The sequence below is a fragment of the Pteronotus mesoamericanus genome, unplaced genomic scaffold (genome assembly GCF_021234165.1).
Source record: "Pteronotus mesoamericanus isolate MK-2021 breed Mesoamerican mustached bat unplaced genomic scaffold, CSHL_Meso_final contig_1018, whole genome shotgun sequence".
Taxonomy (NCBI): domain Eukaryota; kingdom Metazoa; phylum Chordata; class Mammalia; order Chiroptera; family Mormoopidae; genus Pteronotus; species Pteronotus mesoamericanus.
In genome coordinates, this window is record NW_026555002.1 from 2,206,172 (window position 1) to 2,233,513 (window position 27,342).

A 27,342-nucleotide genomic window follows, 5' to 3' on the forward strand; every position below is an offset into this window, starting at 1 on the left:
CCCAGCTTCACCCGCAGGCATCCTGGGTTCCTGCAGGACTTCTAATCAGAACCAATGTCTGTGGGTGTCGCTGGGTTCGGGGTCCACTGCGCAAGCTGCAGGGTCCCAAGTTCAACCAGATGGCACCTGACAAGGGCGCCCCCTTGATGACCACAGTCTCAGTGTAAATCAGAAACATTGATTAAGCCCTGGCTGGCGTGGCTCAGTCGGCTCAGTCGGTGGGGCGTCTTCCCGCAAAGCAAAGGGTTGCCAGGTCGATTCCCAGTCAGGGCGCATGTCTGGGTTGCAGGTTTGGACCCCAGACAGGGCGCATACAGAGGGCAGCGGATCCGTGTTTCTCATGTCGCTGTACAAGAAACACCGACTAAGCAGTGTGTACCTGGTGCCAGGCCCTGAGCTCAGAACACGCCTGGCTCGCCCCTTCCAACACTCTCCCCACAGCTCCGCGGCGATGGGCGGCGTCCTGCCATTGGGTGGGCGGGGACAGAGGCACGAGCCCGTAGCCTGCTGAGGTCTCACCACGGTCAGTGGGGCAGTCAAGCCAAAGCCGCCCAGCCACTCACTGCCACCTCCCGTCTACACTGAGGACACCCAGCGCGGCCTGCTCTGTGACTGCACCAACACACCCTGTTTCAGCCTGGGGTGGCATCGATCACTCCTCAAAATCCACTCCCCGTGGGGAGGGCGGCTGCAGGGTGGGGGTGCCCCGCCCGCCTTCCAGGAGCGGCGCCGGGTGCCACCCCAAACCTGGCCCCGTCTCCGGCGCGGGCACGTCGGGCCTGTAGGAGAGCGCTCCCTCCCTGAGAGGCACCGGCAAAGGTGACACCACTCTGCCCTGGCGGAAGGAGGCTTCCTTCCTGCGGGCCTGCCGGCAGCCTGACAGCACCAAGTGGCCGAGTGAACGAAATCTCCACAGCGGCCTCTGAGCGGGCGGGATCCAGACAATGACCAGCCCGGCGTGTTGCTCCTGAGGACCTCCCGCCGCACCCGGGCAGCGCCCAGCCCAGCGAAACAGCACTGGGACCGAAGCGAGCGCCCACCACCACCAACGCGCAGGACAACCCAGCCGGCGGCGGGGCGGGGCGGGGCGGGCACGTCCGAGGGGACGCAGCCACAAGGCCCACACTGAGGAAACGTGGCAGGACTCCCAGCCCGGCGTCGGGAATGAAACTGTTCCGTGGGCGGGGAAGACAGACGGCGAAGGACATGCCGCCCAAGGACGCAGGAGCCGCCTCAGCCACCCGCACTGAGCACACCGTGCCTGGATGCTGTTTCAAACAAATGGAACGAAAAAAGGATACCCCTGCGACAACTGAAAATTTGAACGTGAACTGAGCATTTGGTGTTAAGGAATTGTTCGTTTTTCACGTGTGATCCACAGCCATGGAGTTGCATTTTTTTAAAGTTTTCGTCTTTGGGAGACACTGAAATGCTTCCGGGCGAGATGACACGGCGCCCCGGGCTCACGCGCTGCCCAACGTCCTGGGAGGCAGCAGGCTGCGCAGGGGACGCAGGCTGGCCGCCGCGGGCCGCCGCTGAAGCCGGCTGCTGGGGTCTGGAAGGTCGCCATGCGGTCCTATGTGCTTTTTTAAAAACTGATACGAGAGAGAGGAAGGGACAGAGAGAAGCATGGGGCTGCCATTCCGCCCACGCGTCCGCTCACCGGCTGACCGACGCCCCCGGGCGCCCTGACCGGAGGCCTGACCCGCGCCCCGGCACCTCAGGACGACGGCTGCCCCGCCAGGGCTCTCGATTCTTCGTCGGTATTTGAATCTTTCTAAGTTTTAGAAAATAATACCTAAAAAAGATCAAGCTTCAATGGTTTCTTCTCCCTTCACTCTCTACACACACGCACACACTCACATAATTCTGTATTTTCTGTGCATATCATTCGACTTTCTCCCTGGGAGGGAAGGGGGATGAGTCGTTTATCATTAACACTCATGGTCTCCAGGTTCCACATCTATAAATTGGGAATTACATCTATATCCTTGAGTTGCTGTGAGGATTAAACCAATTAATAAATGTCAGCTAATTAACACAATTCACGTCCCATAATCGGCGGGCTGCCGTCACTGACAGTCCCACTTCCAAGGCCTGTGGCTCTGACAGCCCCGCTGTCCGGAGCGGCGCGGGGCCCCCCCGGCCAGGGCCTCCTGCGGCTGCGGCTGCGGCTGCAGACGAGGCCCACGGGCAGGGGCCATCGGCCGCAGGGGCAGCACCCGTCGAAGAAGTGGCCTCAGAGTCACCGGCCTGAACCTCCGGATTCTGGTCCCTGGTGGCCACGCCACTGTCCCTCTGGTTGAAGACACAGGAAGGAGTGTTATTTTGAGGACTCAAACCGTGAACAATCAATCATTCCCTTTCCCCCTGTTTGTGTGTGGGCTGGAGGCTGTCTTCCCAGGAAAACGTTCAAAACGGGGCGTGCTCTCCTTCTCGGGGGCTCCGGCGGCAACGCCAGCCCAAGAGGCTTTCTGGGAGCCGGGGGCCACTCCCCGCGCCGCCCGCGGGGGCAGCCGCCTGGACTTCTGCGTCGGACAAGAGGCGCTCAAAGGTGGTTCCAGGGAGCCAGCGAGGGGGGGCGGGGCGGTCACAGAAGGTCGTGGCAGACACCATTGCGGGGTGTGGGACTTGGGCTGACAGCCAGCTGTATGTGTCATCTCTAAAATGCTTTATCAAACCCCTTTTTAAAAGCATTCGACGCTCACTGTCCACAGGTGAAGGAAGACTCAGAGTCGGCGGACTGCCCGAGGCTTGGGGGTCGATGTAAACGTCCACACTGTCCTTACTTGGACTGAATACCAGGGCCCCGGGAGGACCGGCCCACGGTCCAGGATGCGGCCAGACAGGGGTCTTTACGCCGGGCAGGGATGGGCGGGATAGAAGGGATGGGGGATGGTCGGTCTGTCCCCTTTTCTGGACGTCCTTTCCGGGCCGGGCTCCAGGCACGGCTTTGGAAGTCGCTGGCGGCCCACCCCTCGTCCGCACACAGCTGTGCCGACAAAGCCCCACCTGCGCGGCCCGTGAGACACCGCAACGCTGCATCAACAGCGAGTCCTGGGAAATCACACATGATGATGTGGGGGGCGGGGCAGGGAGGGACACTGCTGTGGGCTGAGTTGTGCCCCCCAAAACCACACGCTGAAGCCTAACCCCCACGTGGCCGTACGTGGAGACAGAGTCTTCAAGGAAAGAATTCCAGATAAGGTCATCGGAGGGAACCCCACCCCGGGGCCTGCTGCCCGTATAGGACGGGCACCTATGTGGGGGCACAGGCACAGAAAAGGCCATGTGAGGACGCAGGGAGAAAGTGTCCGCCTGCAAGCCAGGGAGAGTGGCCTCAGGTAGAACCAAACCTGCCCACACCCTGCGTGCACATTTCCAGCGTCCGGGACAGCGAGGCCACGCACCTCGGCTGCTTACGCCCCCAGGCCGTGTGGTCCGTTAGGACGGCCCCGCAGACTGACCGCGCACCAAGCCCTTCCCGCCCCCACTGGGCCCCCCGCCCATCCGGTCGCGCGCCAAGGATGCGTCCGCCGGCCACTGCCCGCCAACAGCGCCTGCGCGGCTGACTTTCCCGAGGGTGAATTCCCTCCCGCCCTCCGCGGCGACCCCATGGTGGAGGAGAGCCCCACAGTGCACTCCTGACAGCTCAGCGTCCATGTCACTGACCCTCGGAGCACAGAGGGAATCTGCAGCGTCCTCAGGGAGCGGAGGATTGCGATCGGCAAGGCTCTGCCCCCTCGGGATCCACGCCCCGGCGTTCGGAGATCGCTTCTCCATGAGCCTGTAAGGACCTGCGCCTCTCCTCTCCGCCGACGTCCTGATGGGGCTGTCAATCAAGGTGACCAAGAAGTAGCTGAATCTGAGCCAAGGAGACGCGCTCTGAAAGGGGAAACCCAGCGGCGGCCCCTCGAAGACAGAAATGCGCGGCCCGGCAGACACACCGACTTGTGCCTGTCCCCTGGACGTCCCCAGGGGCCCTGTTCGGCCCCCCCGCCAGGCCCAGCTCTCCAGCTGGTCTCCCTCCGCTCAGAGTCGCCCGCATCCTCCCGGGGAACCCCATGTCAGCCGGTGCAACCCGCAATGGGATCCTGATGTGTTCGGTGTGACCTTGTTCCCCAAATCACGGGCATGCAAATTCCGACTGTCCAAAAGACAACGGCTATGCTTAGGGCAAAGATCATGCAAATGTAAGAGGAAATTTCTTTTTAGCACCCTAAATGCTGAAGGCAGACCCCCACAAGGCGGCTGTGGCAACCTCAACGCCCCGGCACACGGCCCTGCTGACTGATCCCCATGGCCTGAGCGCCTTCTTGGGGCTTCCCCGAATGTGCGTCACACGCCAGAAGCGACCCTTCTGCAGTTGCAACGCACGCCGGCCGAGGGAAGGTGCCCTCCGGCCCCCGGCTCGGCCCCTCCTCTCACTCGGTCAGGGCCGGCAGAGCGCTCGCCACACAGCGGTCCCGGAGGAGACGCTGGGCGGGGTCCTGGAACCACGGCCCCTGACCGCTGCGAGCCCCTGCTGGCCGGGACGGATGACACCACAATTACACAAAAGGCGCCCCTGTCAGGAGCCATGCGACTGGCCTCCAGGGACAGGGACCCTTGACCTGGTGTCAGTAGGTGTCCGTAGGGTTAAGAAAAGAGAGGCAGACCATCCGGAGCCCAGGGGCCCCCAGTGCACTGTCTACCTGGAGGTGCCCGCAGGGAGGGGCAGGACCAGGCAGGCCCCACGCACAGGGCCCTGGGTGCAGAGCAAGGCAACTGCGCGCGCCTGTCTGTATCTACCCCGTGACTTGTTCTAAAAAGGCGTCGTAGCGGGGAATTCCAGCTTCAACCTGAAAGCCTTGGTGAGCCATTACGGGCTTTCAAGCAGGGCAAGGCCCGGCCAGATTTGTTTTAGAATCTATTTACAGGCTCGCCATGCTGTCAGACGTGAATTACCATGTCAGCTTCCTGGGACGTCTGAGCACAGATGCGCCGGCGCACTGGGGTGCACCGGGCGCGACGCGCTAGGACCACTGTGCTTGATCGCCTGAACACAAACCCACGCGCATCAGACGCGTGCCCCGAAGGGGCAGGGCCACGCGCCAGCGGATCCTAAAGCACCTGGACAGGACCCGACGGGGCGTCACACTCCAAGGCCTGAGGAGCTAGGAAATCCCCCCTCACCGGGAAGAGCACCGCTGCTCTCTAAAGGGTGACTGCCGGAGGCCGCATGTTGTTTTTAACTAAGAAAGGCCTGCCAAACAGTCCAAACTCAGGGATGGGACGCCACAGCAAACGCCCGCCCCCCGCCCCTGGGGCCTCCTGATCCTGACAGGTGTGCGGCCGTGGTCCCGCAGGGACTGTGTCTGCAGGAGAGTCTGCCTCCCGGGCGGCCGTTCGCTCACTGCCCTTGTGCCTGGACACCTGGGACGCCCCGGGGCAGCAGCTCCCAGGGTGGGAACCCAGCGCGGCATCCGCCTGGGCGGGGACGCCACACAGGACCTCGTGACTCAGAGCCCTGGGGCAGCGCCTGGCAGCCTGCCTCACCCACGGTCGCGGCAGGTCTGAGGCAGGAACAGCCGCCGCGCTCTGACGGCTCCCGGCCCCGAGGGCTGGCCCCCAGGCTGGCCGCCGGCCACGGACGCTGCCGGAGCAGGACGCGCGCGCACCTGTGCCGGGAGGAGACGGGGAGGCCACGCCTCGTGCCCCAGCTGCCGGAGCAGGGCAGCCATGGAAACGGGGGGGGGTTACAAGATCCACTTTCAAACTCCACGATCTCAAGCCTTTCAGATCTTGGCTGGTACCAAGAAAAAGCTAGTGAAGCCACATTGGAACTGGAAAAGTATAAACAGGCCCAGCAAAACCACGAACTAGGTTTGAGGAGAAGTGGCCGAACCGGCCGTGGAAGGACGTTCACGGAGCCGAGAGTGCCCGACTCGACTCAAGATTGTCCCTGAGAACATTGCCGCCCGGCAGCGGGGCCGGCCGGCCAGGGACCCTTCACTCTCATCGGCGGCACGGCGTGTGCTTCTGGTAACACCCAGAGCACTTAAAGGAGGAGTATTTCCACTCAGGTATCTTAATGTCCTGGCAAGGGAGGCAGCAGGCAGGTTCCCTGGGTGGCGCGGGGGCCACTGAGCCGTGGCAGGACCCCGGGTCAGAAGTCCCTGTCCAGTGGCCTGCACGTGGCGCATCCTAACAGGGAAAGCAAGACAGGAATGGGGATGTGCCGGGTTCATTTTCTCACTCCCATGTCAACAAAACCAGCACTTCCCATCCTTGGGATTTCCCCCCGAAAGTAAGAAAACTGACGCCCGGCTCCCAGCACTTTGCTGATGCGGCCTCTGGGCACGAAGTGGCCACTAACGTGGCATGGACCCCCCCCCTGCACTGAACCCCGCCACAAGCTCTGTTTTGAGGAGCAAAAATTACAGGGGCTTTTCTCCTCACCGTCAGAAAACGGATCACAGGGGGAACGCTCCAGAAAGTGGCACCCTCAAAAAGGTTTGCCCTGGAAAGTCGCCAGGAGGTCACTCTTGGCCTAAGAACGGCCGGTGGCTCCCAGAGCAGGGCCGAGGCGACCGTCACAGCAGCCCCCTGACACTGCCGGGGGCCAGGGAGGGCAGTCAGCGACGGCGGGCTGGGTGCCCCCCGCCCGCCGGACAGTGGCGGCGGCAGGAGGGAGTCACACCCCCGCTGGGGGGCCAGTTTCCTACAAAACCTACGGGAGAAGGGGCTGGCTGAGACTCAGGCGGGCCCTCGCTCCCCCACCCAGGGCCCAGCGCAGACCCGGGGGGCGGTGCGCGCAGGTGCACACGCTTCCAGATGACAGGGAGTGCCACGGGCCCCGCCTGGAGAGGAAGCGCGGGCCGGAGGAGCCCTTGGCGTCCACCCGCAGGGCTCACGCGCGGGCCCGGGCTGGGGGGCCGCAGAGGTGTGGCAGGCGGCCCTGAGGAGGTCCTGGGCGGTCCTGGGCGGAGCTCGGTGCTGCAGGTGGCTTAGCAGCATCTTCAGTCCCCTCTCACCAGATGCATTAACACCTGCCTCCCCAAAAGTGGTGACAAATACATGTTTCTCCAGACGCCGCCAAGTATCTTCCGGGTTAGGTAAAACCGGCCGCCTGCCTTCCTTCAGGCACCACTGATCTTGGCCGAACACGCGAATCTGCAGGCGGGGACCCTGAGGCCAGGGGCCGCTAAGCGATGCGGGGGAGCCACGGCCTGACTCCGGACCTGCTGCCCGCCGCGCCCAGGGCCTGCCCCTCGCGCCTGCTATGGAGGCAATGCCCGGAGCTCCTCACCCAGATGGCGATCATTTCAGCCGGTCTGTAAGAGCCGACAGGTCTGACTTTCACATCCGTGAACCTGGGATCACAGCTCCTCCCCCCTGGGCTCCTCGACCTCTTTCCCACTTGGCCCCTTGCCCATATGGGACAAATCTCCGCAGCCTCCCCCCACCCCGTACCCCTATCCCCACCCGTCAGTACAAGACACCCCAGAGCCCACAAGACACGGATGCCAAACCCTCTTTCTGAAGGACACGCGCTGCCCTGACCAGTGTGGCTCAGTGGGTTGGGCATCGGCTCCCAACGCGAAAGGTCGCCAGTTCCATTCCCAGTCAGCGCGCATGCCTGGGTTGCGGGTTCGTTCCCCAATCAGGGCGCATGTGAGCGACAACCCATCAATGTTTCTCACATTGATGTTTCTGTCCCTCTGTTTCTCCCTCCGTGCCCCTCTCTCTACAAGTATATAAAATCTTAAAAAAATAAAGGACAGGTGCTCTCCCACTGTCACTGCCGGAAGCCTGCTGGCCTTGGACCCACAGGTCAGGCTCGGCTCGCGCTGCCAGCAGGCGTGTACAGTCAAACAGCCGACTGGGAAAAGGGTCTGGCAGGTTTCAGCAAGGTACACGCCCACCCCACCTCCCAGCCCGTTCACCCAAGGGGAGCGGAAGCCCGGACCAAGGACTGTTGGCGGACGTTCACAGCAGCTGCGTGTGGAAGCCAAAGGCTGCAGCTTCACTCAGCAGCCATCAACAGAATAAACGGCAGAAAGCCATGGACGGAATGCCACGCAGTGGCAAGAACGAACACGAAACGACATGGGTGACTCTCAAGAGGATCGCACGGCCGGAACGAAGCCAGGCAAAGCAAGGACCCGTTCCGCACGACTCCATCTCTACTGGATTCTAGAAAACGTAAACCAATCCACAGTGACGGAGAGCGGCTGGGGTGGGAGGGGGCGGGTCACAGAGGGCTGGGAAACGTCAGGGCGGTGGGCAAGTTCCGTGTCAAACTGCCTGTAAACTTCGACCTGTGTGGCTTCTCTCCTGCGGATGGCGACGCGGTGAAGCTGTAGGATGAAGTAAAAAGCGAGTGCAGAATGAGCACGGCCGCTCCAGAGGTCACCGACAGCACTGACGGTGCCGCCGGCCACCGATCCGGCCACCGATCCATTGCCCAAGGCCACGCAACCCAGGGGCGGGCAGTTCTGCCCCAGCAGGGGAGCACAGCTCCGGCGGGGGCGCCCGCCACACACCTCACGCCCTGCTCGGGGACCGGGGCGGAAGAGGGGGCACGGCCACCACCTACGCTCCCCACTCCCTCCCGGCCCCCAGGGACGAGCCCCACGGCCCCCCGTGGACCGGGTGGCAGGGCACAGTGGCCGCTCCCCGCGCAGGCGGGGAAGCGTAATGACAGGCTCACGCCTGGAAGGGGGCCGGGCCTAAACCGGAATCCAGACCACACACCCCCCCTTTGCCACTGGAAGGGATGCTGAGCACAGAGCACTGGGATCGGGGAACCTCAGCCTGGCAAGGGCAAGGTCAAGGGCCGGGCAGCCGTGGGCAGGTCATGCCTCTCTCCGTCCCTGGTGTCCCTGTCTAAAAGAGGGGCGGTGCCAGCCCGCCCAGAGGACCCACGCCTGCGAGGGAAAGAAAGCAGGGTGGCACCAAGGTTCCCAGACAGAAAGAGGCAGCGCCCCCTTGCGCGCAGCATTGGGCTGGGCGCTGCCGCTGGCCGGCCACCTGCCTTTGCGGGGCCTCGGGCAAATCCCTAGGATTCCCCGGGCATCAGTCTCTCCCTGTTATGCTAATTATAGCTCAGAGGAAAAGTCACTTCATGTGTCCACGTTAAAAATGAACTGCTTACTGCATCCCCACGACTGAAATGTCACAGGACTCGGGGCTGAAATCCAAGCTCCAGCCAGCCTCCGCTCAACGGGCTGCGGGGCTTCGGGGCTCGGCGAATTTTCAGAGCCCCGTGTTCGGAAAGGCTCCCCGCTCCCGACAGACACGAACCTGTCATCGCGGGCAGGCGTCCTGCCGTCCTGTCCTCTCCTTGTGCCACCAAAACCGCCAGTCAGCATCCCAGGGCCACCAAACCTCGGCGACGGAGCAGGAGGAAGCCAGCGGCTGCGACGCCCTTTCTAACCTCCATGAGGAAAGACCAGTGCGCCCGCGCGTTTCCGGCCTCAGGCTGGAACGCGCAGGGACTGCGGGCAACCCGAGGTCCCAGCGCCGCCGCAGGCCCCCTGCAGATCCCAGGCGTCTGCCTTCTGCTGCAGCTCATCGTCCCACCTGGCGGCCCGTGTCGCCAAGGCCTGAGCCTGCATCTTGCCTCAGCCGCATCCGGCCTTTAACCTCTAGCCCTCAGCTCCTGACCTGGGAAACGGGGGTTCCGCCGCCTCGGTCCTGGGGTGACCAGGGTAAAGTGACACCCAGCAGGTTCGCACCTTACCACAGGGTCGCGAAGACGGACACCCTCCAAGAGCAGCTGGCACTGTCATGATTTTATTAGTCGCGGGAAAGGGAACAAAATAGGAGGGTACTCATGAAATGTTTAGGAGAAGTTTCTGGACGCGGGAGCAGGAGCAGCTGTCAGAGATGCCTCCGGGCAATGGAGTCGTTTGCCGCTGGCCCAGCTGCTGGGGCAGAGCTGTGCCCGCCCGCGGCCAGCCCGCTGCCGGGCCAGCGCACCCACGAGCACGCAGCGCCTCGGACCGGCCCCACCCCCGCTGTCCCCACGGAGCGTGGCATTTCTGAGTCGCTGTTTGTGTCCCTCTCCCTAAAAAGGTGTCTGTAGCGGAGATGTGACGCGGAGCCTCTGCAGGCAGGAGCGCACCACGGGTCCTTCGCTCGTGGGCACGGAGCTCCGGGCTGGGCACACAGGGCCCAGGTCGCTGGCCACTCTGCCCTTGTGACAGATCCCAAGCAGCTGCTCCCTGGTGCAGAAGCTCCGCGTGAGACATGACCACACGTGATTGCAAAGTAACCCCCCCAAGAAGGAGCAGGAAGGTCCCAGGAGGGATTCAGCCCCAGCGGGAGTGTGACTGGCTGCCCGGGCCTTGAGGGAGGGAGAGGGTCCGCGAAGGCTGCTGCGCCCTCCAGCGCACCCAGGGGAACGGCCGGAATCTCGTGCGATCGGAGTGTGGGCGGCGAGGAGGGCGCACGAACGGCCCCCACTGAGCTCCGTCCCCGGTGGCTGGGGTCACTGCCCGACGTGCTCTGTCACCTCAGCCCCCCACCCACCCCTCAAGTCTTCCCATCTCTGTGGAGAATAAAGACGAGGCTACGGCTTAGGGTCGAGGGAAGTGCGAGCGGGGGCTGGGCTTCCCGCAGGGGCGGCCCTGCTGAGGCGGACCCAGCGTACGACAGCGCCTCACCAAGAGTGTCCTCAGAGACATCGCGTCTTCTGAACAGGAGAGAATTTCTTGGTCAAAGAAACCCGAGTTTCTAATTAAATGTCCTCTTTTGCTGTCCAGAAAGCCCCCAAAAGGCAGCATTAAGTTGATGTGTTTAAATACTGGAACCTGAGCTTTGAAAGCCCTGCATCTGAATTTAACAGCAGTTATGTAACAAAAGCCAAGGTAACAGTAACCATGGAAAATGCATCTTCTGAACACAAGTTTCTAGAAAAGTTCGCTGCAGTTAGCGTTGCACGGCAGCTTCCTACAGAACCCTCCGGCAGGGCTGGTGCTCAGGAGCCACGGCAGGCGGGAGGGTCCTGCCCCCGCACTGGAAGGGGTAAACCCCAGCCCCGACAGCCAGCACCTCCGTCCCCACCCCCGGCAACCAGCCCTGCCCAGGCCGCCGCTCTAGGGACAAAACAGAGCCACCTTCCTGCTCCTGGTCTGCAGGGGGGTGGGAGGAGGAGACATTCAAACACGTCCACACACACGTGATTATAAATGGCACTAAGGCTCTGAGAGGCTGGAGGCAGGGAGAGGTGTGGCGGGGAGGGAATACAGGAGGGCGGGCGGCAGGAGGGGAGACCAGCTAGGTGGTGGCGAGGCGGAGGTCCCCGGGTCAGTGGGCTCTCAGATCGCACTCAGGAACAACCCGGAGAGGGCCAAGCCTCAGTGAGAATTCTGGTTGCCCACGGTTGAATTCTCTGCCGAAATGGACAGACAGGTCATCTGAAAACTCCTCCCACCGGGACAGAGGCAGGACACTCCTTACCCACCAGCCCAGCCCAGCCTGAGGGGAGGAAGGAATCCTGTCTCCTCCCTCTCATCCTCAGAGTACAGGTTCAGAGGGAGGCGTGCTCCACTTTGGAGGTGGGGGGAGGAAGGGGAGGGCTCTCAGAGCCACCGACCTCTTAGAAAAAACTCAGCCCCTGGCTGCACTTAAAGAGTCGGCGACTGAAACATTCAGATGTGAGCTCCCCTCACCTAAAAGCCTGCTTGGACTTTGAAGAGACCGTGACAAAGTGGAAATTAAAAGCCAGCTCCAGCTGGACACTTGAGACCCGCTGGCCCATCCCAATGGAAATCTGGGGCAGAGCTGTGAGCCCCCCCGGCCTGAAGCCGGGGAACCTGGCGCGTCCCAGACAGGCGGATGGCAGCACAGAGCTGTGGGGAAGGAAGATGCCAAGGGATGGTTCTGAGAAGGGATCTGCTGACTCAGTCCCCCGAGAAGGACACAGGCCAGCTCTGGGCAGGATGTGGGGAGAGCCATAGGGGGCCTGAGGAAGAGGAGGAGGAGGAGGTGGGGGACCATCAGCCCACCATGAGGTCATCAAGATCATGGCTCGCACAATGGCTGAGGCTGGGAAACAGGGTTTGGGCCTGATCGTGTTCTGCAATCAACAGCGGAGAGCAGGATCGCGCTGTTGTTCACTCAGCTCCCCGTGCAGCCTGGAGGTGACGCCCGCTTTGGAGGCTCCTCCCTAAAATGCGTGATTGACAGCCGAACCGGACTTCAGGGTCTGCCTGAACACCTCCAGCAGACCACCCACTCGCATGGGCTCCTTCGTCATCCCTGCCACATTTCCCACGTGCTCGTTACAGGGACCGTGACACGCCATCACCCGGGTTACAGTCTCGCCCCTGCTCTTTCCTGTCTCTCCCTTAACCTTCATCCGGGGACCAGGACCCACAGAGATGTCAGTTCCGCTGTGGACCCTGCACACACTCAGGTGTGCACACACACGTCACACAAGGCACGCAAGTGCTAGGTTGTCCGCAGACCCTATGGATCTCACACACACACAATGTTTCTTCCCAGTTTGGATGCTGCTCTACCAGGTGGATTTCCACTGAGTGCTGGCGAAGGAGAACTAGAGTGAAGCCCTTCCGCACAAAGCCCTGGAGCAATCCGGCCTCCCCTCCCCAACCTCCCATCCCCCCAAACCAGACCAGGCCGGTTCAGGGACCGAGGGGCAATGGGTGGGGCGGGGGCAGTCACCTTGGAGACTGGAGGAACCGCCAGGTCCCAGTGGAACCCCGTGGGTTCAAGCCTCTGAAGCTGAGACCCAGAGGGACGCGGGCATTTCCCAGCAGTCCCCGGCAAGTCAGTGAGGCAAGCGCTGCCCTGGGTCCCCGGGCCAGGCTGCCTGCCTCCTAGAGAGTCATCAGGGCTGTGCTCTCCCTGACATCATTCCAGGAAGTGGTCACAGTGCAACACGTTCCAGCAAGAAAACGCCTGCACTGCTCCGCATCCACACGGCAGCTCCTCCTGCAACCAAAGCGCCGCCCCATCCCCAAAACCCCGGAGGCCCGAGGGGACTGCCCCCTCCACCGGACACACACGCTAAGCCGTGGGGTTCTAGGCAGCTTCTGGGGCATCCAGGTTCGAAAGGCAACAAGACTAACGCAACAGAAAGCTGTCCCCATCAAGAGCAAGTCCAGCCAGCCTCCCTGCAGGACAAGACACCGCGCGTCCGAGCCGCACTTAATAAGCACCTTGCCCGCCCGCGCCGGCACTGCGCCTGGACCCTGCGCCACGCGTGGACTGGCCCTGTCTCCAGAAATCCTTTAGATTCCACGACATGACGGGACCAGCCTTGGGAAACTCCACACTCCGGGGAAAGTGCCGGCTGAGGGCCAGGCCGGGCCGGGTGGACGGAGAAATCGAAGGAGAGCGCCAGGGCGATGGGTATGTAAGAGTTCGCCCTTGTACGCGTTCTTTCAATTCCTCTCCACATTTGGAAATTTTATCACAGAATGCTGAGAAAAAGAGAGCCTCCCTGAGCTGTAACGAAATCCCATCTCTTTTAGTGCCAGGCCATCTTGCCCACCAAACCCCAGACCCTAGCCTGCGGGACGCCTGTCCCCCTGGGGCGGACCCAGGAGGGACCCCGAGTGCACAGGCAGTGGCGGCGGCTCCTCTGACTCGGGGGAGCAGTTCGTTCCTGCCGCGCATACGCACATGCACCTCTCTGTACAAACACGCGGCCAACATGCCCACGGATAAGGGGAGGGGCGCCTGGTCCTCCCAGAAGACCAAGGCCCCACCTCTGACCTCCAGGCCGGCCCTCTGCAAACCGACAGGAGCAGGAGCTGGGGTTCTGGGGAAAGCACGGGTCCCCTCCTCTGAGTGCGGGCCTCTGAACCGCAGTCAGGAAAGGCAGCCCCATCCGCCCTCACGTCCAGAGCGGCTCGCATCCCCGGTGGAGCCTCAAGGTCCCCGAGGGAAGGGCAGGCCCACTGCCCCCCACCCCCGCCAAGCGAGCGGAGCGCCCCCTGCAGGTCCTTCCTGGTGAGCTGCGGCTCACAAAGGGGAAGCGTGCGCGGGGCTCCGGGAGCTGGTGGCAGGGACAGATGTGGCCTGTGGGCAGAGAGACACAGATCATTGTTTTCTTCCCCAGCAGCCCATGACCAGGAAGGCCAGTGCAGACGCACACCTGGGGAAGGAGAAAGGATCTTAGCGAAAGCTGGAAACGAACTAGTTTGTGTGAAGACAGTGGGGTTTCTTCGGACAGAGGTGACAGTTTTCCAAGGCCTCCTGTTGAGGCGAGGTGACGTGGCGCCTGTCAATGACCCCCCCCCCCACAAATGTCATCAGTTTCCCACCTTCTCATGTTCACACAGGGCTTCTTCCCCGAGCCCCTGGGCCCGCCCCCGGCAGAGCCTCCATGCCCCAAGCCCCCACGCTGGCCCACAGGACGCACCTGCCCTGGCCCCGCACAGCACAGGGCCCGTTGGTCTCTGCAGCCCAACCTCAGGCTCTTCCAGCCCATGGACTAAGCTGCTGAGTGAGAAATACATACACCTACCAGACAGACAGACAACTACAGCTATAGATTCAGACACAGATATGCAGTGATGGATGGATGGATATTGTTCTGGCACAGAAATACAGATATAGGTGGATACATTGTTCCAACTTAGATACACAGACATAGATGGAAACATTGTTTTGACATAGATACACAGATATAAATGGATACATTGTTCAAACATAGATACAGATGCAGATGGATACATTGTTCTGAAAAAGGCACAGCCGGGAGACTACCTGGCTAGACAAGCAGGACACCTCAGGGGCCACCTCGGCCCAGGGCCCGGGAGCAGAAGCTCAGTCACCTACGTCGCCCCGCGCCGCACCCCATGGACTGCTTCAGCCCCTGGAGAGGCACACTGGCCGTACTCCCGAGGGGGGTGTTCGCCTTAGGCACCCATTAAAGAATCTGCAGAGGAGGGAGCGGATGCCATACATTCAGAGGCCTGCCTCTCAGCCCGCGTGACGGAGGGGTGGGTGTGGGGGGTGCTCCTGAACCTACACATCCAAGCCCACCCTGTGGAGACACGGTCCCCCGCTACAAATCCTGGGTCTCCGCCCCGTGTGGCCGAGCACCTCCCTCCCACCCAAACCTGGGGATGGAATCCCCCCAAGTGCTCATCACTCCTGTGTCCCGGGATCAAAGCCCAGCCCCTGCCCCTGCTCCCTCCCCCCCGGGACCCGCAGGCGACCTCAGGCCTGCGCCCCGGTGCTCCTCTCTCTGTGCGCCTCTTCCGGGGCCCACCTCTGCTTCCCACTCCCCTGCCCATGTCCCCACCCTCCCCTACAGAGGCTCTGGTGGGGGCCCGCCCGGGCATCCCCTCTGCCACAGCCCGCGGCCGCCACCGCGCTCCGGCCCTGCAGGGCGACCGCCAAGCTGCGCAAGGCCTCCCTCCCCAGACAGAAACCCTGACTCAGTGGTGCCCGCTGCCCGGGGCGAGCGCCCGGCCTGCCCCCGGGGCTCACAAGGCTCTTCTCCTTCACTCTGCCCACGGCCTCCCCAGTTCTCTGCAGGCTGACGGGTTTGGGTCTGGACATTCCCCTGCTGCTACCCAGGGCCCTGGAAAGCCCTCCACTGCTGGACTCCTGCCCAGCTCCTTCGGTCCTGGCCCCTCCCTCTCCCACCCTGCCCTGTCATCTGCATTGCTGGGCCCCCCTCCCCCCAGATGATGTGAAAGGCATGCGCACTGCTGGGTGGAGCAGGGAGGCTCAGGACCCAAACATCTGCCTGTAGCCCCAGATTCAAACACTGCGCTTTGGTAGGTTCTTTTTGGTAGGTTCTCGATAACATCATGCCTATTGATTCTCACATTAGCCACTTCCCATACTAAACAAAGTGAAGATAAACACAGCCCTCCCACCCCTATCCCTCAAAATAAACATTTGCATTTCTAAAGCAACTGGAGAAGTTCACACAGGCACACACCCGGGGATCTGAGTGGGTCTGTGTTCCAGTCGCAGCCTCTCACCTTCTCCCAGTTTGGCCTCAGGGGTGGGCATGGCCTTTGTGGGGGCAGGGACGCTCTGGGACCTGCCCACTGAACAAAGGAACGACCCCCTCCAGAGCAGCCCAGAGTGGCCTCCCTAAGCCATCATTTTTTTTTTTTTTTTTTTTTTTTTGCTTTTTGTATCTTCCCATAATTGCACTAAGCAAATAGAAACTGAACAGTGCTAATATGTAACTATTTAAGACCACAGAGCAGTTTAGGCCTAAAGTAGCAAATGAGTTTCCTTTCAAATAGCCCCAGAGATAAAAAGGTTACCTAACACCCAGGACCGCTGCAGGGGGGTGTTCTGGGCACAGCCAGAATGAGGACCCCAGCCGACAGGGAGGTCGGCTGGGACCCTGGGGGCTGGCGGGGCCGGGCCGGTCTCAGCGGAATGGTACCGTCCTGTTTGAGAGGAGAGTGCTTCCTGGTGAGCGAGTCCACCCACCCAGCTCTGCTTACAGAGCTGTAATTATTTGACTAACAAGGAAATAACAGTCTGCAGACAATCCTAAATTTAAGAAACCTAACATCTAAGTGCCAGAAATGTACTGGCCACTGAACTATTTGTTTATTGACAAACCAGGGCAACCCGAGGAGCGAGGCGGCCACTCCACCGCCAGCCTGACAGCCGCAAACTGGACCCTGACCAGCGAGGAGGGGTCGTTCTCTCCTCTCCAGCCCAGGGCCGCCCACCTGCCGCTGCGGTTTCAGGATGGCGGCGTCCAGCCTCAGGGAGGTGAGAGGCCCCAGCACTCGGCTCCCAGCTGGTACCCGACGGGAACGGGAACACGTGGGCACCCGAAGGCATGTGCGTGCTTTTCCTACCAGCCCCTAACAGGGAACTGCCCAAATGCCCAGCAGCAGAAGCCATCGGTGAGCTACGGCAGCACGCAGCCTCCGACAACCGGCAGTGGGGCTGGGCCTCCCTGGCTGGCCACCTCTGGTTCTTGACCCGGATGCTGGTTACACACAGTGGCCAGTTTGTGGAAAGGTCCTCCCCTTCTGTTAGCAGCGAGGCAGACTGCGGGGGCCTCGGCCCCACCGACCCCGAGCTCCACATCGGAAGGCACGGGAAACCAGAGACCCAGGCTCGGCTGGCGGAGCTGAAAGGCAAACAATGCTCCCGGTTGTTTGTTGAAAGCGGTCGGGCTCGCCGGCCTGGGCGACCAGGCGCGGCATCAGAGCAGGAGGCCGCTGAGCCCCCGCCCCCGGTGGCACCCCAGATCTCTGAGAACAACAAAGGCGGACGGACAGACTTCCGGAAGCGCCCCGCCTGGAAAATATGCCCATTTTCCCCTCATGGAAAAGGACGACTGGAAACACAAACAGAATATCAGGGCTGTGGGCTCTCCCCAAGTCCATCGCCGCTGCATTACAAAAGCCACCAAGTCGCCTTCCCTACAAGGCCGATCTTGCTGCAGGCCACCACCTGCCTGCACACAGATGCCATGCAGCAAGTCCGAACTTTCAGGAAACTCAGGCGGGTCACACTGGAGGCATGCAAGAGGGGAAAGAAATCTACTTCCCTCGGGATCCTCGATGCAGTTAGCATGTCTGTCCCAACCAAAGCTCATGACACTGACACCAAAGTCACCTCCTGAAGACACGCCTCCCCTTAGGACCAGTCCTGGAGGGTACGGCGAGGGGAGCTTCGTGTCCTCCGCTGGGAATCGACGTGCTTCTATTTGCAAGGGCCTCTGCCGCGCTGATACTTCTAAGACCAAACATAAACCATTGGTGGCCGTGGCCAGGCATTATTTGGAATTCTTCCCCCAGGACCATGAAAAGGGTGTTTCCCATCCTTGGGGGGTGGGGAAAAAAGAAGCTTCTGTCAGGATGCTAATGACAACCAGGCGCAGCTTTAAAGATCAGACAGTTGCTTGTGCAGAAATGCCACGCGAACACCCCGACACTGCAGCCCAAAAAAGACCATCACCACCCGACCGCAGAGGCGCGCAGCATGCACATGGGCCCTGGTTACACAAAACGCCAGTCTGTTCCCAGAGAGCGCAGGCGGCACCTGTCCCAGGCCGGCAGCGTGTCCTCGTTACCAGTGGAAGAAACAATATCGGAGCGATGACAGCCCCCACTCAGGCCCTGGGCCCCACCCTGGGGCCTATATTTAGTCTGCTCTTTATGGAAAAATCTCCTGACCTCGAACGCAGACGAACTATTTGGCTGGTGATTCAAAGGGTCCATTAACAACCTCTCCGAGTGAGGGTGGTATTCGCCCTCCTTCCCTCCCCGGCCCCCACACGCCACCGGGACACCCCCTTCCAGCCCCAGTCGGCCGCGAGCAAGAAGCGCGGGGCGGTGGAGACCTGGACCACAGTGCCGGCCGCGCCCCCGGGGTCCTCAGTGTGTGTCCGAGAAGTCACTCCTCGCGCGGCCCCGCACGCAGGCTTCCCACGCTGTGGAACAGGCCCCGCCAATCCCGCGGCCCCTCGGAGCTCCCGGAAGGCCGGGCCACGGCAGCACACAAGGCCTTGCACTCATACCCCGCACAAAAATAACAGATGCTGCAGAGATTTGAGACGGACATCTGTAGACTGCATTTTGCTTCTCGGAGAAAGGTACTTAACCAAGGGAAGGAATTACGTAGCTAAGCACCGGATCAGAACCCCGAATGCTGGATTTTAAAAATAACTAAGCCCGACCCGTCTGCTTTGCCAAACTCAATCACTCAGGCCAAAGACTCACAGGCTCTGGTGTGTTGGGACGGGGGTGGGGGCACGAGTTAGTCTGAATGCTAAGAAACACGAGACAAGACCAAATCAGTAGTTAAAACGAGCCAGAGCCAGACTGACAAACTATAAACACCTGCAGGGTACGCAGGGAAAAAAGGAGGATGCAGAATAAGAGATTTTAGTCTTCGCAAAATAAAAAGGCTGGTCTGGACAGAACGCAGAAGTGAGATGGAAGGGCCAGGGTCTGTGCGGCAGGTCCCCGCAACTGCGGAAGCCGCCCCTCCCGCCCACTCGCTCCCTCCACCGCCCCGCCGTGGCCCATTTACAACGTGAACGACACGGAGCCCCCCTTTCCACAGAAATGCTCTCGTAGCTCTGAAAGAGCAGTGACAGGTAAACTGGGAAGAAGCTCACACTAAAAGTCAACAGCCCCTAAAGCCAAGGCACAGACCCGCAGACTAGGACCCAGAAGGAACCAGGGCACCAGCTGGTCCCACCTCCCAACACGAGTTTCTTGACAAGGTCCACCCTCAACCTGACCGCTTTCCCCGCAGGGCGCCAGGCATCGTGCAGGCAGCATGAGCCTGAACTTGAACCCACTGGGGCCTGGATTTAAGTCCCTCTTTTACTGTATCCAAGCTGTGTGACCCTGAGCAACCCGCGGGCTGCGGGCGCTCCCCGGTACCATGCGGTGGGGTCGGGGGGGTGCTGGCCCCGGGAAGCCACCCAGTTCCCTGTCGCTCCGGCCACCCCAGCAGTGCTCCTCAAAGTGTGTCCCCACCAGCCTGCCGTGCCAGAACCTCGGGGTGGGGGCAGCAATCTGTGTGCCCAGCCCTCCGTGTGAGCGACCGGAGGCTCAGCTCTGACGACACAGCTCTCGATGGCACGCCGAAGACACCCCATTCTGTCCGCTGCCTGGCCTGTCTCTCATTTGTCCCTGTGCACGAAGCTGACCCTCTGTCTCAAATCTGCTTACACCAATGTAAGGAAACACCAACCTTGGCGCAAGCTGCCCGGAACCAGCAAGCAGGTCTTTTGCTTCCCCCGTGTGCACTAAGAAAATCTCACCTCCACCCAAGCTAACCCACCAGACCCCAAAGGAGCGCAGCCCGCACATCCGTGCTCTGTGACCTGGCAGAATGCCCTCACTCGCTCCCCTGACACCAACGATGAGGAGCAGAAGGACCCAGATGCCAGGGAAAAGGGGAGCCCCTCCGGCAGGTCCACCAGCCCACGAACACCTCCAGGGCAGCCTCCGAAGGCCAAGCTCGGCAGGGCGGTGGAATCGCTGCAGGACAGAACGCGGGTGCGGCCGATTTCTGCCCTCAGGCAGCCGCCAGTCCCACCGGCTGCAGCTGGGTGTAAGGACCTGAGCCAAAGCAGGCTGGGGGCACTGAGCAGGCGGGTCCCCTGTGACAGGGAAAGGCGGGGAAAGACGCTGACATCAGCCAGCCTGGAGGGGCAGACGCCTGCATGGGAAGGGGTCGGCCATTGCCTGTAGGCCTTACATTTAATCTGGAAGCGATGAACAGAAAAGCAACAATTGTTTTTAAGGGGGAAACTGAGACATTTATATCAGTAATGGAAAGGCCCCAAATCTGCACCATTTGATCAAATTTGAAACCTTACAAATACAGTCAATAGTGGCCAAGAACAAGTATCCTCCTCCATGGCAGGAGAAAGATGTGAGGTCCCCAAACACGCACACCTGCAGCGAACACGTGAACTCCATCTCTGCAGGACAGCAACACGAACTGCCAACGCTCTGCCGCTAAGCAGCTGGACAGAGGACGTGATACTTCTGGTTGTTCGCAGCGATCTCACAACAGACCGTCCCCGGGGGGCAGGCGCCGGGCTGGTGGGAGCTGTGAGTGACCAGGAGCTGCGTTTCTAGCCCAGACAGAGCTGAGCTCCAGCGCTGAGGTTGGACCAGCCCAGCCCGTCTCCAGGGGCAGCCTGCTTCTGTGTCGCAAAACCACAAGACGAAATGACCTCATGCAGGTTGAAGCACTTCGCACTCGCTGAGTGCCGACGCTGACAGAGGAGCTGTGTCATGGGATTAGGAGGCCCTCTGCCCCATCTTCCTGAGTCCCTCAAAAGTGGGGTCCAGCCCGGGGACCCCCCTGGGAAAGCGTCCTTACCAGGGGAGCAGGCAGAGCTCTCCCACCCAGGACGAGGCCACTGTGACCTCTCCGGTGCTCCGAGGAGCCACTGGAAGCACTGGCGGCCCAGGGGGAGGCTTGGTCCGCGCCGACCTGCCACCTGGAGCGCTGGCCGGGGGTCCAAGCCCGCCCGGCTGAGTGCGCTGGCTGGGTTATCACTGGCATCTGCCGCTGGGAAGCTCAATCACAATGGGCGATTGCTCATGGAGACTTTATCCGGAAAAGAAGAGCGAGTTTCACTGAACCAGAAAGGCAGTTGACCCGTTTACCTACCCCACCAGCCCAGACAGGCTTTTTCAGGAGGAACCGGAGGGGACACCCAGCCACGCTGCCCACCTCGGGGCCAGGCCTCTCCCCGGCTCTCCTCTGGGCACGGAGGACAGGCCCCCTCCTGGGCCACACGGCACAGCTCGCCACACACCATGGGACGCCCCAGACACCTGCCTGGGTCGAAAGGAAAACCATCAGCGACGCTCCCTCAGACTCCACAGACTGGGGTGGGGGAGGCAGGAGAACGAATCTCTCCAAGTCTGAAATAAAGATATGAAGAAAACACTTTGGCAGTTTGGCAGTGGGCGAGGCAACGTTTTAAAGCAAGACTGAGAACAAAACCCCGCCCCCGCGCCCACACACGGGATGCCAGGCCTGCTCTTCTCGGGGAATCTCCGCAAGCCCTTTCAGCTACCGGACGCGCACGTGCAATCCAGCTGCCTTAGTAGGCGCGTCCCCATCCGGACCCGCTCCCCGTCGCTGTGCAACGAGCCTCCGCCAAAAGATTCTTCCCCTTGACAAGGCCACTCCTCATTCCAACAGCAGAAACTCCTGAGGCTGCCAGAGAACAGGGAAACTTTCCATAAATCATGGCACAGCCAATGCTGGAACAGCACGCCAACATGAGAAATCATGTTTGAAACTTTTCATAACATGGAAAAGCGCTCACGTGACGCCCTAAGAGCGACTCCCACTCCGCGCTGCGCGCACACGGAGGCACGGGAAGCCCGGCCGGGCCGCCTCGAGGCTGTTTCCCTGTCTGCTGGGACAAGCTATTTTCAAACTATTTGCTACGATGGGCATATGCTTTCTTGATGAGAAATGGTTGGTTACATGTTATCGCGGAGAAAGAGTCACGTTTTGCCGCTGCTTCACCCTGACCTGCAAGGTTCACAGGCGCGGGCAGGTGCGCACCTAAGTCGCAGGGTCACTGTGCGGCTCCCGGCGCCCACTCGGCGATCCCACGGGGCCGCTGCAAAGGCACGGCAGTCTCGGCGCCTCCCGGCACGGCCCTCGGACTCGGTGTGAGTGCAGGACCACACCCCACACGGCTGCACTGCACAGCTTTGGCACAGCTCTCTTCTCATACAAAACAAAACAAAAGAATGGCTGTGCTGCCACCACTGAGTGATCCTCTCAATGTCCAAAACATTGAGGACAGAGACATAAATCACAACCATGTCTGGCAACCAGCACAGGGCGGGAGAACACTTCATTACGGCACATGAAGCCCCAGTCCCCAGGCCGGGGCCGCGCGAGGTGCCTGGGGTGACCGCAGACCTGGCTCTCCATCCCAATGACCAAACTCTGAATGACCTCAGTCACACGTTTAGGAGGTCAGTGCCCTGCACCCCTCCCGGAAGCTCCTCCTCCTGCAAACCCCAAAGCGGCCCACACTCCCTCAGGACACCCTGAGGTCACAAACGCAAGAGAACTTCTGCTCAAGTCCTATGCAAATAAGGTGATATCATTGTTGATAATAATGCAAAGAACAGGAAGCCTATTTGAATGATTCTTAAGCCTCATTAAATTAACAACAGCCCTGACAAAAGACATTCCTTTTTCTAACAGAAAGACAATAACCCTGGCAGCAGCAAGACAGACCTGATTCTCAGCCTTACTAAGAGTGACAGGGATTCAGCCAAGAAGGGGACTGAAGTCTCCCATCGTAAAGGCAGATCTCAGGCTCCCCAAACCCATCATCCAGAAACCACTCAGTGTTCCAAAAAAGGAGGAAACCGCATCCTCTTTCTAGAAAGTCCAATCGCCCTGCTGGGCGCACTCGGACCCCAGAGCCGGGCTTCCAGGCTGGGAAAGGACAACGAGACATCTGAGTCTCACTCGGCTGCAGGCTGCGTCTACGCAGCCACGGGGGCCCTTGGCCAGGTGCATTCAGTAGGCACTTGGCACGGACTCTCAAAGTGTTTCATCAGACTCCTGTGGATGCTGCAGAGAGACAAGTGACAGAGGCACAGTGCCACCTCACAGAGCTCGGCTTCCAAAGGGACGCTTCTGCCCCGGCCCCGGCCCCAGCCCCGGACCGGCAGCACCCTGTGCAGGGCCACGGCCTCCTGCAGCCCCTGCCTCTGGAGGAGTTCTGGACGCATCTCCCACTGCCAGGAGCGTGGCCAGGTGCGCGGAGAGCCGGGCCCCACAGAGCGCCGGAGCACCGCTCAGATCCTCCCTGTGGACACCACCGGCCAATCGGCAGCCTGCCTGGCCTCTGTTCGCGTCCACGGAGCTGCCAAAGGGAATCAGCACCGTGACATTCACCTTCTCTGCCTAAGTGGCCAAGCGTCCACCGAGATGCCCTGGGGTTAGCAGAGCAGGATGCGTGCAGCCACAGCAAAGCCCTCCCATGGCTGAGGCCCTCACACTAAAGATGGAGAGGGGCTGGCAGGTGAGAGCCTGCAGCCAGACTCTGGGATGCACTTCTGCCAGGCCTCCCTCAACAGGGTCCCTACTGGCCCTTGGCCCGGACAGTCCTGGGTTACGGGCAACCCACCCCGCAGGCCTTTCACCATCACTGGCAAAAAGGGACGAGAAGGGAAGGCTGCCGCACAGCCCCTGTTCCGCACTTTCTGGTCTCCCAGGCAGACCTTGGCAGGACCAAGTCGGTAAAGCAAGGAGACGATCCAGAAGCAGAGCCCAGAGAGAACACCAGCCCAGGAGAGGCAGGCTCTTCCTCCCCTCTGCTGGGGGTCACGGTCTGGCCTGATGTGCAGGAAGAGTGGCAGGCTTCCAGGAACAGGATGGTGAGCCCCTCAGGCTGAGGGACACCACCCCCCTACCCCCCGTGGGGCTCTCCTAATTCGGCCTGGACTTGTGCAGAAAACCCTCTGTGGAGACCAGCCTGCACACAGGGGCAGGGACAGCACACTGTCTGCCTGCAGCCGGAGCTGCCTCTCAGCAAAGGACTCAGCTCAGCTGTTCCACTGGGGCCCTGAATGGAGCAAAGACGCGAAGCAAGCGGCCCTGCCCCTCCTAAACACGCTGGCCAGAGCCGCACCCCCAGCAGCGGCACTTCTCAAAACAGGTCTTCAACGTCGCCCAGCAAGACGCTCCGCAGTGACCTGGTAAGCTGTCACGGTCCGGTGTCACCAACCCCTCCAGCTGCCCCCAAGGCATCGGCTGGGTCGGGTCACTCTGGCGACCCAGGATGCGACCACGTCTGGCCACTTTCTCACGGGAGAGACTCTGCTGACCATCTTCCCCGGCAAGGCTGGCGGCGCGCTGACCCGGCCCTCGGCCTCCCCCGGGCTCTCGCCCGGCCTTGCAGGGTAAGAAGCCCCGCGGTGTTCACTCGGCGGGGCAGCCGCGTGCCACAACCCGGCGCGTGTGTAAACACGCGCACACACCCGCGCGCGCCCACCCCGCCGCGCCGGGGGCGCCCGCTCCCCCGCGCTCTCCAGAAACCCCGCGACGGCCGGCCCTCACCTTCGATGGCGATGACGTGCTCCCGGATCTGATTCTGCAGCACCGGCTCGTCCACGCGCTCCAGCAGCTCGTAGATGGAGTAGATGTTGGGATGGACCGACTCGAAGCGCTGGATCTCGGCCCGGATGGCAGCCGAGTTGGCCAGCTGCTGCTGGTAGTTCATGGTGCAGGCGCCGCGCCCGGAGCCGCGCGCCCCCCGCCGCCGCCGCCGCCCCGCGCCCCGGGGCCCGCGGGCCGCTGAGCCCGGGGCGCCGCAGCCCCCGGGGAGCCGGGCCCGCCGGCGGCGGGCGGAGGAGGCGCGAGAAGAAAGGAGCGGGCGGAGCAGGCGCGGGGCCGGCCCGCGGACTCAGTTCATGGCCGGGACGCGCGGCCGGCGAGCGAGCGGGCCCCGGCGCCCCGGGTCAGCGGGCCCCCATGGAGCGCGCCGCGGCAGGCGCGGCCGGCCCCTGAGGAGGCTCGCTCGGGCGCCTTCCTGCGCCGCAGCCGCTTCCACCCCTAGGCGCTGCCCCTCCGAGCAGCCATTAAAGCCCAGGCAGCCGCCGCGCTCCGAGCGCCGGGGCCGAGGGCCGGCCCCCGGGCAGTGGCCGCGCCGCTCCGGGCGCCGGGCCGCGGCGTGGGTCCGCGCGCTGCGTGCTGTGCCGTCCGATGCGCCGAGGCCGCCGTGCGCCGCCCGCTGAGCCGGGGATCGAGCCGCAGGCGCCGTGCTAGCCGCGGAGCCCGCTCCCAGTGCCGCTCGCCGCCTGCCCGGCCGGCCCCCTCCCTGGCACGCAGGGCTCTGGCCCACGTCGGCCCCGCCCCCGCCCCGCCCGCCCGCGCGCTCTCCGCCCTCCGGCCGCCGCCGCCGCCACTGCCGCTGCCGTTACCGCCGCTGCGTCCTCCGCGGCGCTTCCCAGCGCGCCGGATCCCGGGGAATTGCGCCAGGCCCCGCCCCGCGCCGGCCCTGGGCTTCCTGGGACTTGTAGTCCGCGCCGCGTCTTTCCCTGGCGGGGACCGCGAGGAAGGGACGCGCGGCTCGGCGCTAGTTTTCCCCGGCGCAGCCGGGCCTGGCGCGGCCCGGCTCCTTCCCGAACCCTCTCTGCGGGCGCCTGCCCAGCCCCGCCCCGCGGATCCCTGTGCTGCCCTGCGGGCCCTCGCGCCACGGGACCCGGGAGGCACTGCGCGACCCCGCCTGCCGCGTTTTTATTTGTTTCCCAGCGGCTGACCCGAGCAGGCTTTGCGACTTGCCAGTGTACCCCGGTGGCAGTATGTTGCCCACCCCTGTCTTTTAACTTGCTGCCTCCTTTTCCGAAAGTAACATGAATGCTCCCGCGGGGCTGTGGGTGTTCACACTCTATGAGTGAACTGAAGTTCAAACAAGGATGAGAACTAGGTGCGATGAAATACCACGGAGACTACCGAGGTATCCTTTTCCTTTAAAAAACAAAAATGAGACACAGGTACCAAGCCGCAGCCTCTAGAGCGCTACCGTCTGCTACGCGTGGATCCCCAGCCCCGCGCCTGTGCGCCCCGAACCCAATCCCTGCGCAGCTCAGCCCCGGGGGACCCCGCGGAGCTGGACTAGCTGCGCATAGACCAGCTAGCCTAGACCTGCTGAGGCTTCCCCCGGTCCGCATGCAGCCTGCGTGACTGGCTTATGCACCCGGGTACCCAGCCTGTTGGGTTACAGTTTCTGGGCTCACAGTTCCCCAAACAAAGCTGCCTAACGTCTTCAGCGTGAGGGGCCTTTGCGTCCCCCTCCCCATTCCCAAACCCCAGCCAGCCACGTTCATCCCTTCTGCTTTGCACTGATCCTAAGTAACTGCAATAATTGAAAGGCCTGTGGGTGGCCTCCTTTTCTGGAGCCCACCAGCAGTCATTGATCCCTCCACCTCTTTGAAAGCCCTGCCTTGACTGCTGGGGGTAACACGTTCTCCAGGCTTTTTGGCTCCGGGTCCCGTTACGATTCCTACTTCCTTACTCTTTCAGGCGGAAGGGCCCAGGTGGCTCATCCTTGGACCTCTTCTCTTTTCCATAAGGTACGCGAGGAGCTCTGCTTTTGACTTTGACTATCATAATCAGGTTATGGACCTCAAATTTATATCTCCAACCCAGACCTCACCCTCAAATAACAAATTCATACTTAACTGCCTCCTCACCATCTCTTGAATGACACGCAATTTAAACCCAACAAGGCTCAAGCTCCTTCTGACACACCTACCAAGAGCCTCTTGACCACCATGTTGTGAGGAAGCCCGAGCCACATGGACAGGCTGCGTAGGAATAAAAGATCTTTCAGAGGGACTGCAGCGTTCAAGCTCAAGACTTTGGACCGACGCTCCAGACAATCGAGTGAGATAACCTGCTCTCTCTGGGCCTTGTCTGAATTCCTGACTCATCGAAACTCAGAGACATAATAAAAGATTGCTGCTTTAAGCTGCTCTCCTTTAGACTAAGTTGTTCTACTGTAATAGATATTGATAGACAGGGGTCCTTGAACTCTGTGAAAAGGTATCAGTATTGTGGGATGTGGGGGAGAGTACATGCATGTGGCATCTTTGCTTCTTGATTCATTATTTATCGAGTATTTATCCTGAACGAGGGACCCCTTGAGAAAGGGTCCAGTTCCCACCCTGGTTCTCTGTGCTGTCTCCAGGCAGCCTTATCTGATGGCCGTGACCCATCTTCCGAGACACATTTTTGAGTTTACTATTTCTGCCACAAACTCAGTGGCTTAAGCCACATAAACGTATTACCCTCTAACTCTGTGGGTCAGATGCCTGGCACGGTCTCAGCAGGCTAAACTCAAGCCGCGACCACATTCCTTTC

General features: G+C 61.5%; 1 protein-coding gene across 4 annotated transcripts in view; it reads right to left on the reverse strand.

Annotated features, from left to right (window-relative positions):
• AGAP1 (ArfGAP with GTPase domain, ankyrin repeat and PH domain 1) overlaps window positions 1–25,159 on the reverse strand; it is a 415,191-nt gene extending 390,032 nt beyond the window's left edge. For all 4 annotated transcript variants that reach the window (XM_054571257.1, XM_054571253.1, XM_054571255.1 and 1 more), the window contains exon 1: window positions 24,538–25,159. In XM_054571257.1, coding sequence (XP_054427232.1) covers window positions 24,538–24,700 — 163 coding nt within the window. In that variant the 5' untranslated portion in view covers window positions 24,701–25,159. The remainder of the gene's footprint in view (window positions 1–24,537) is intronic.
• Window positions 25,160–27,342: the final 2,183 nt, after the last annotated feature.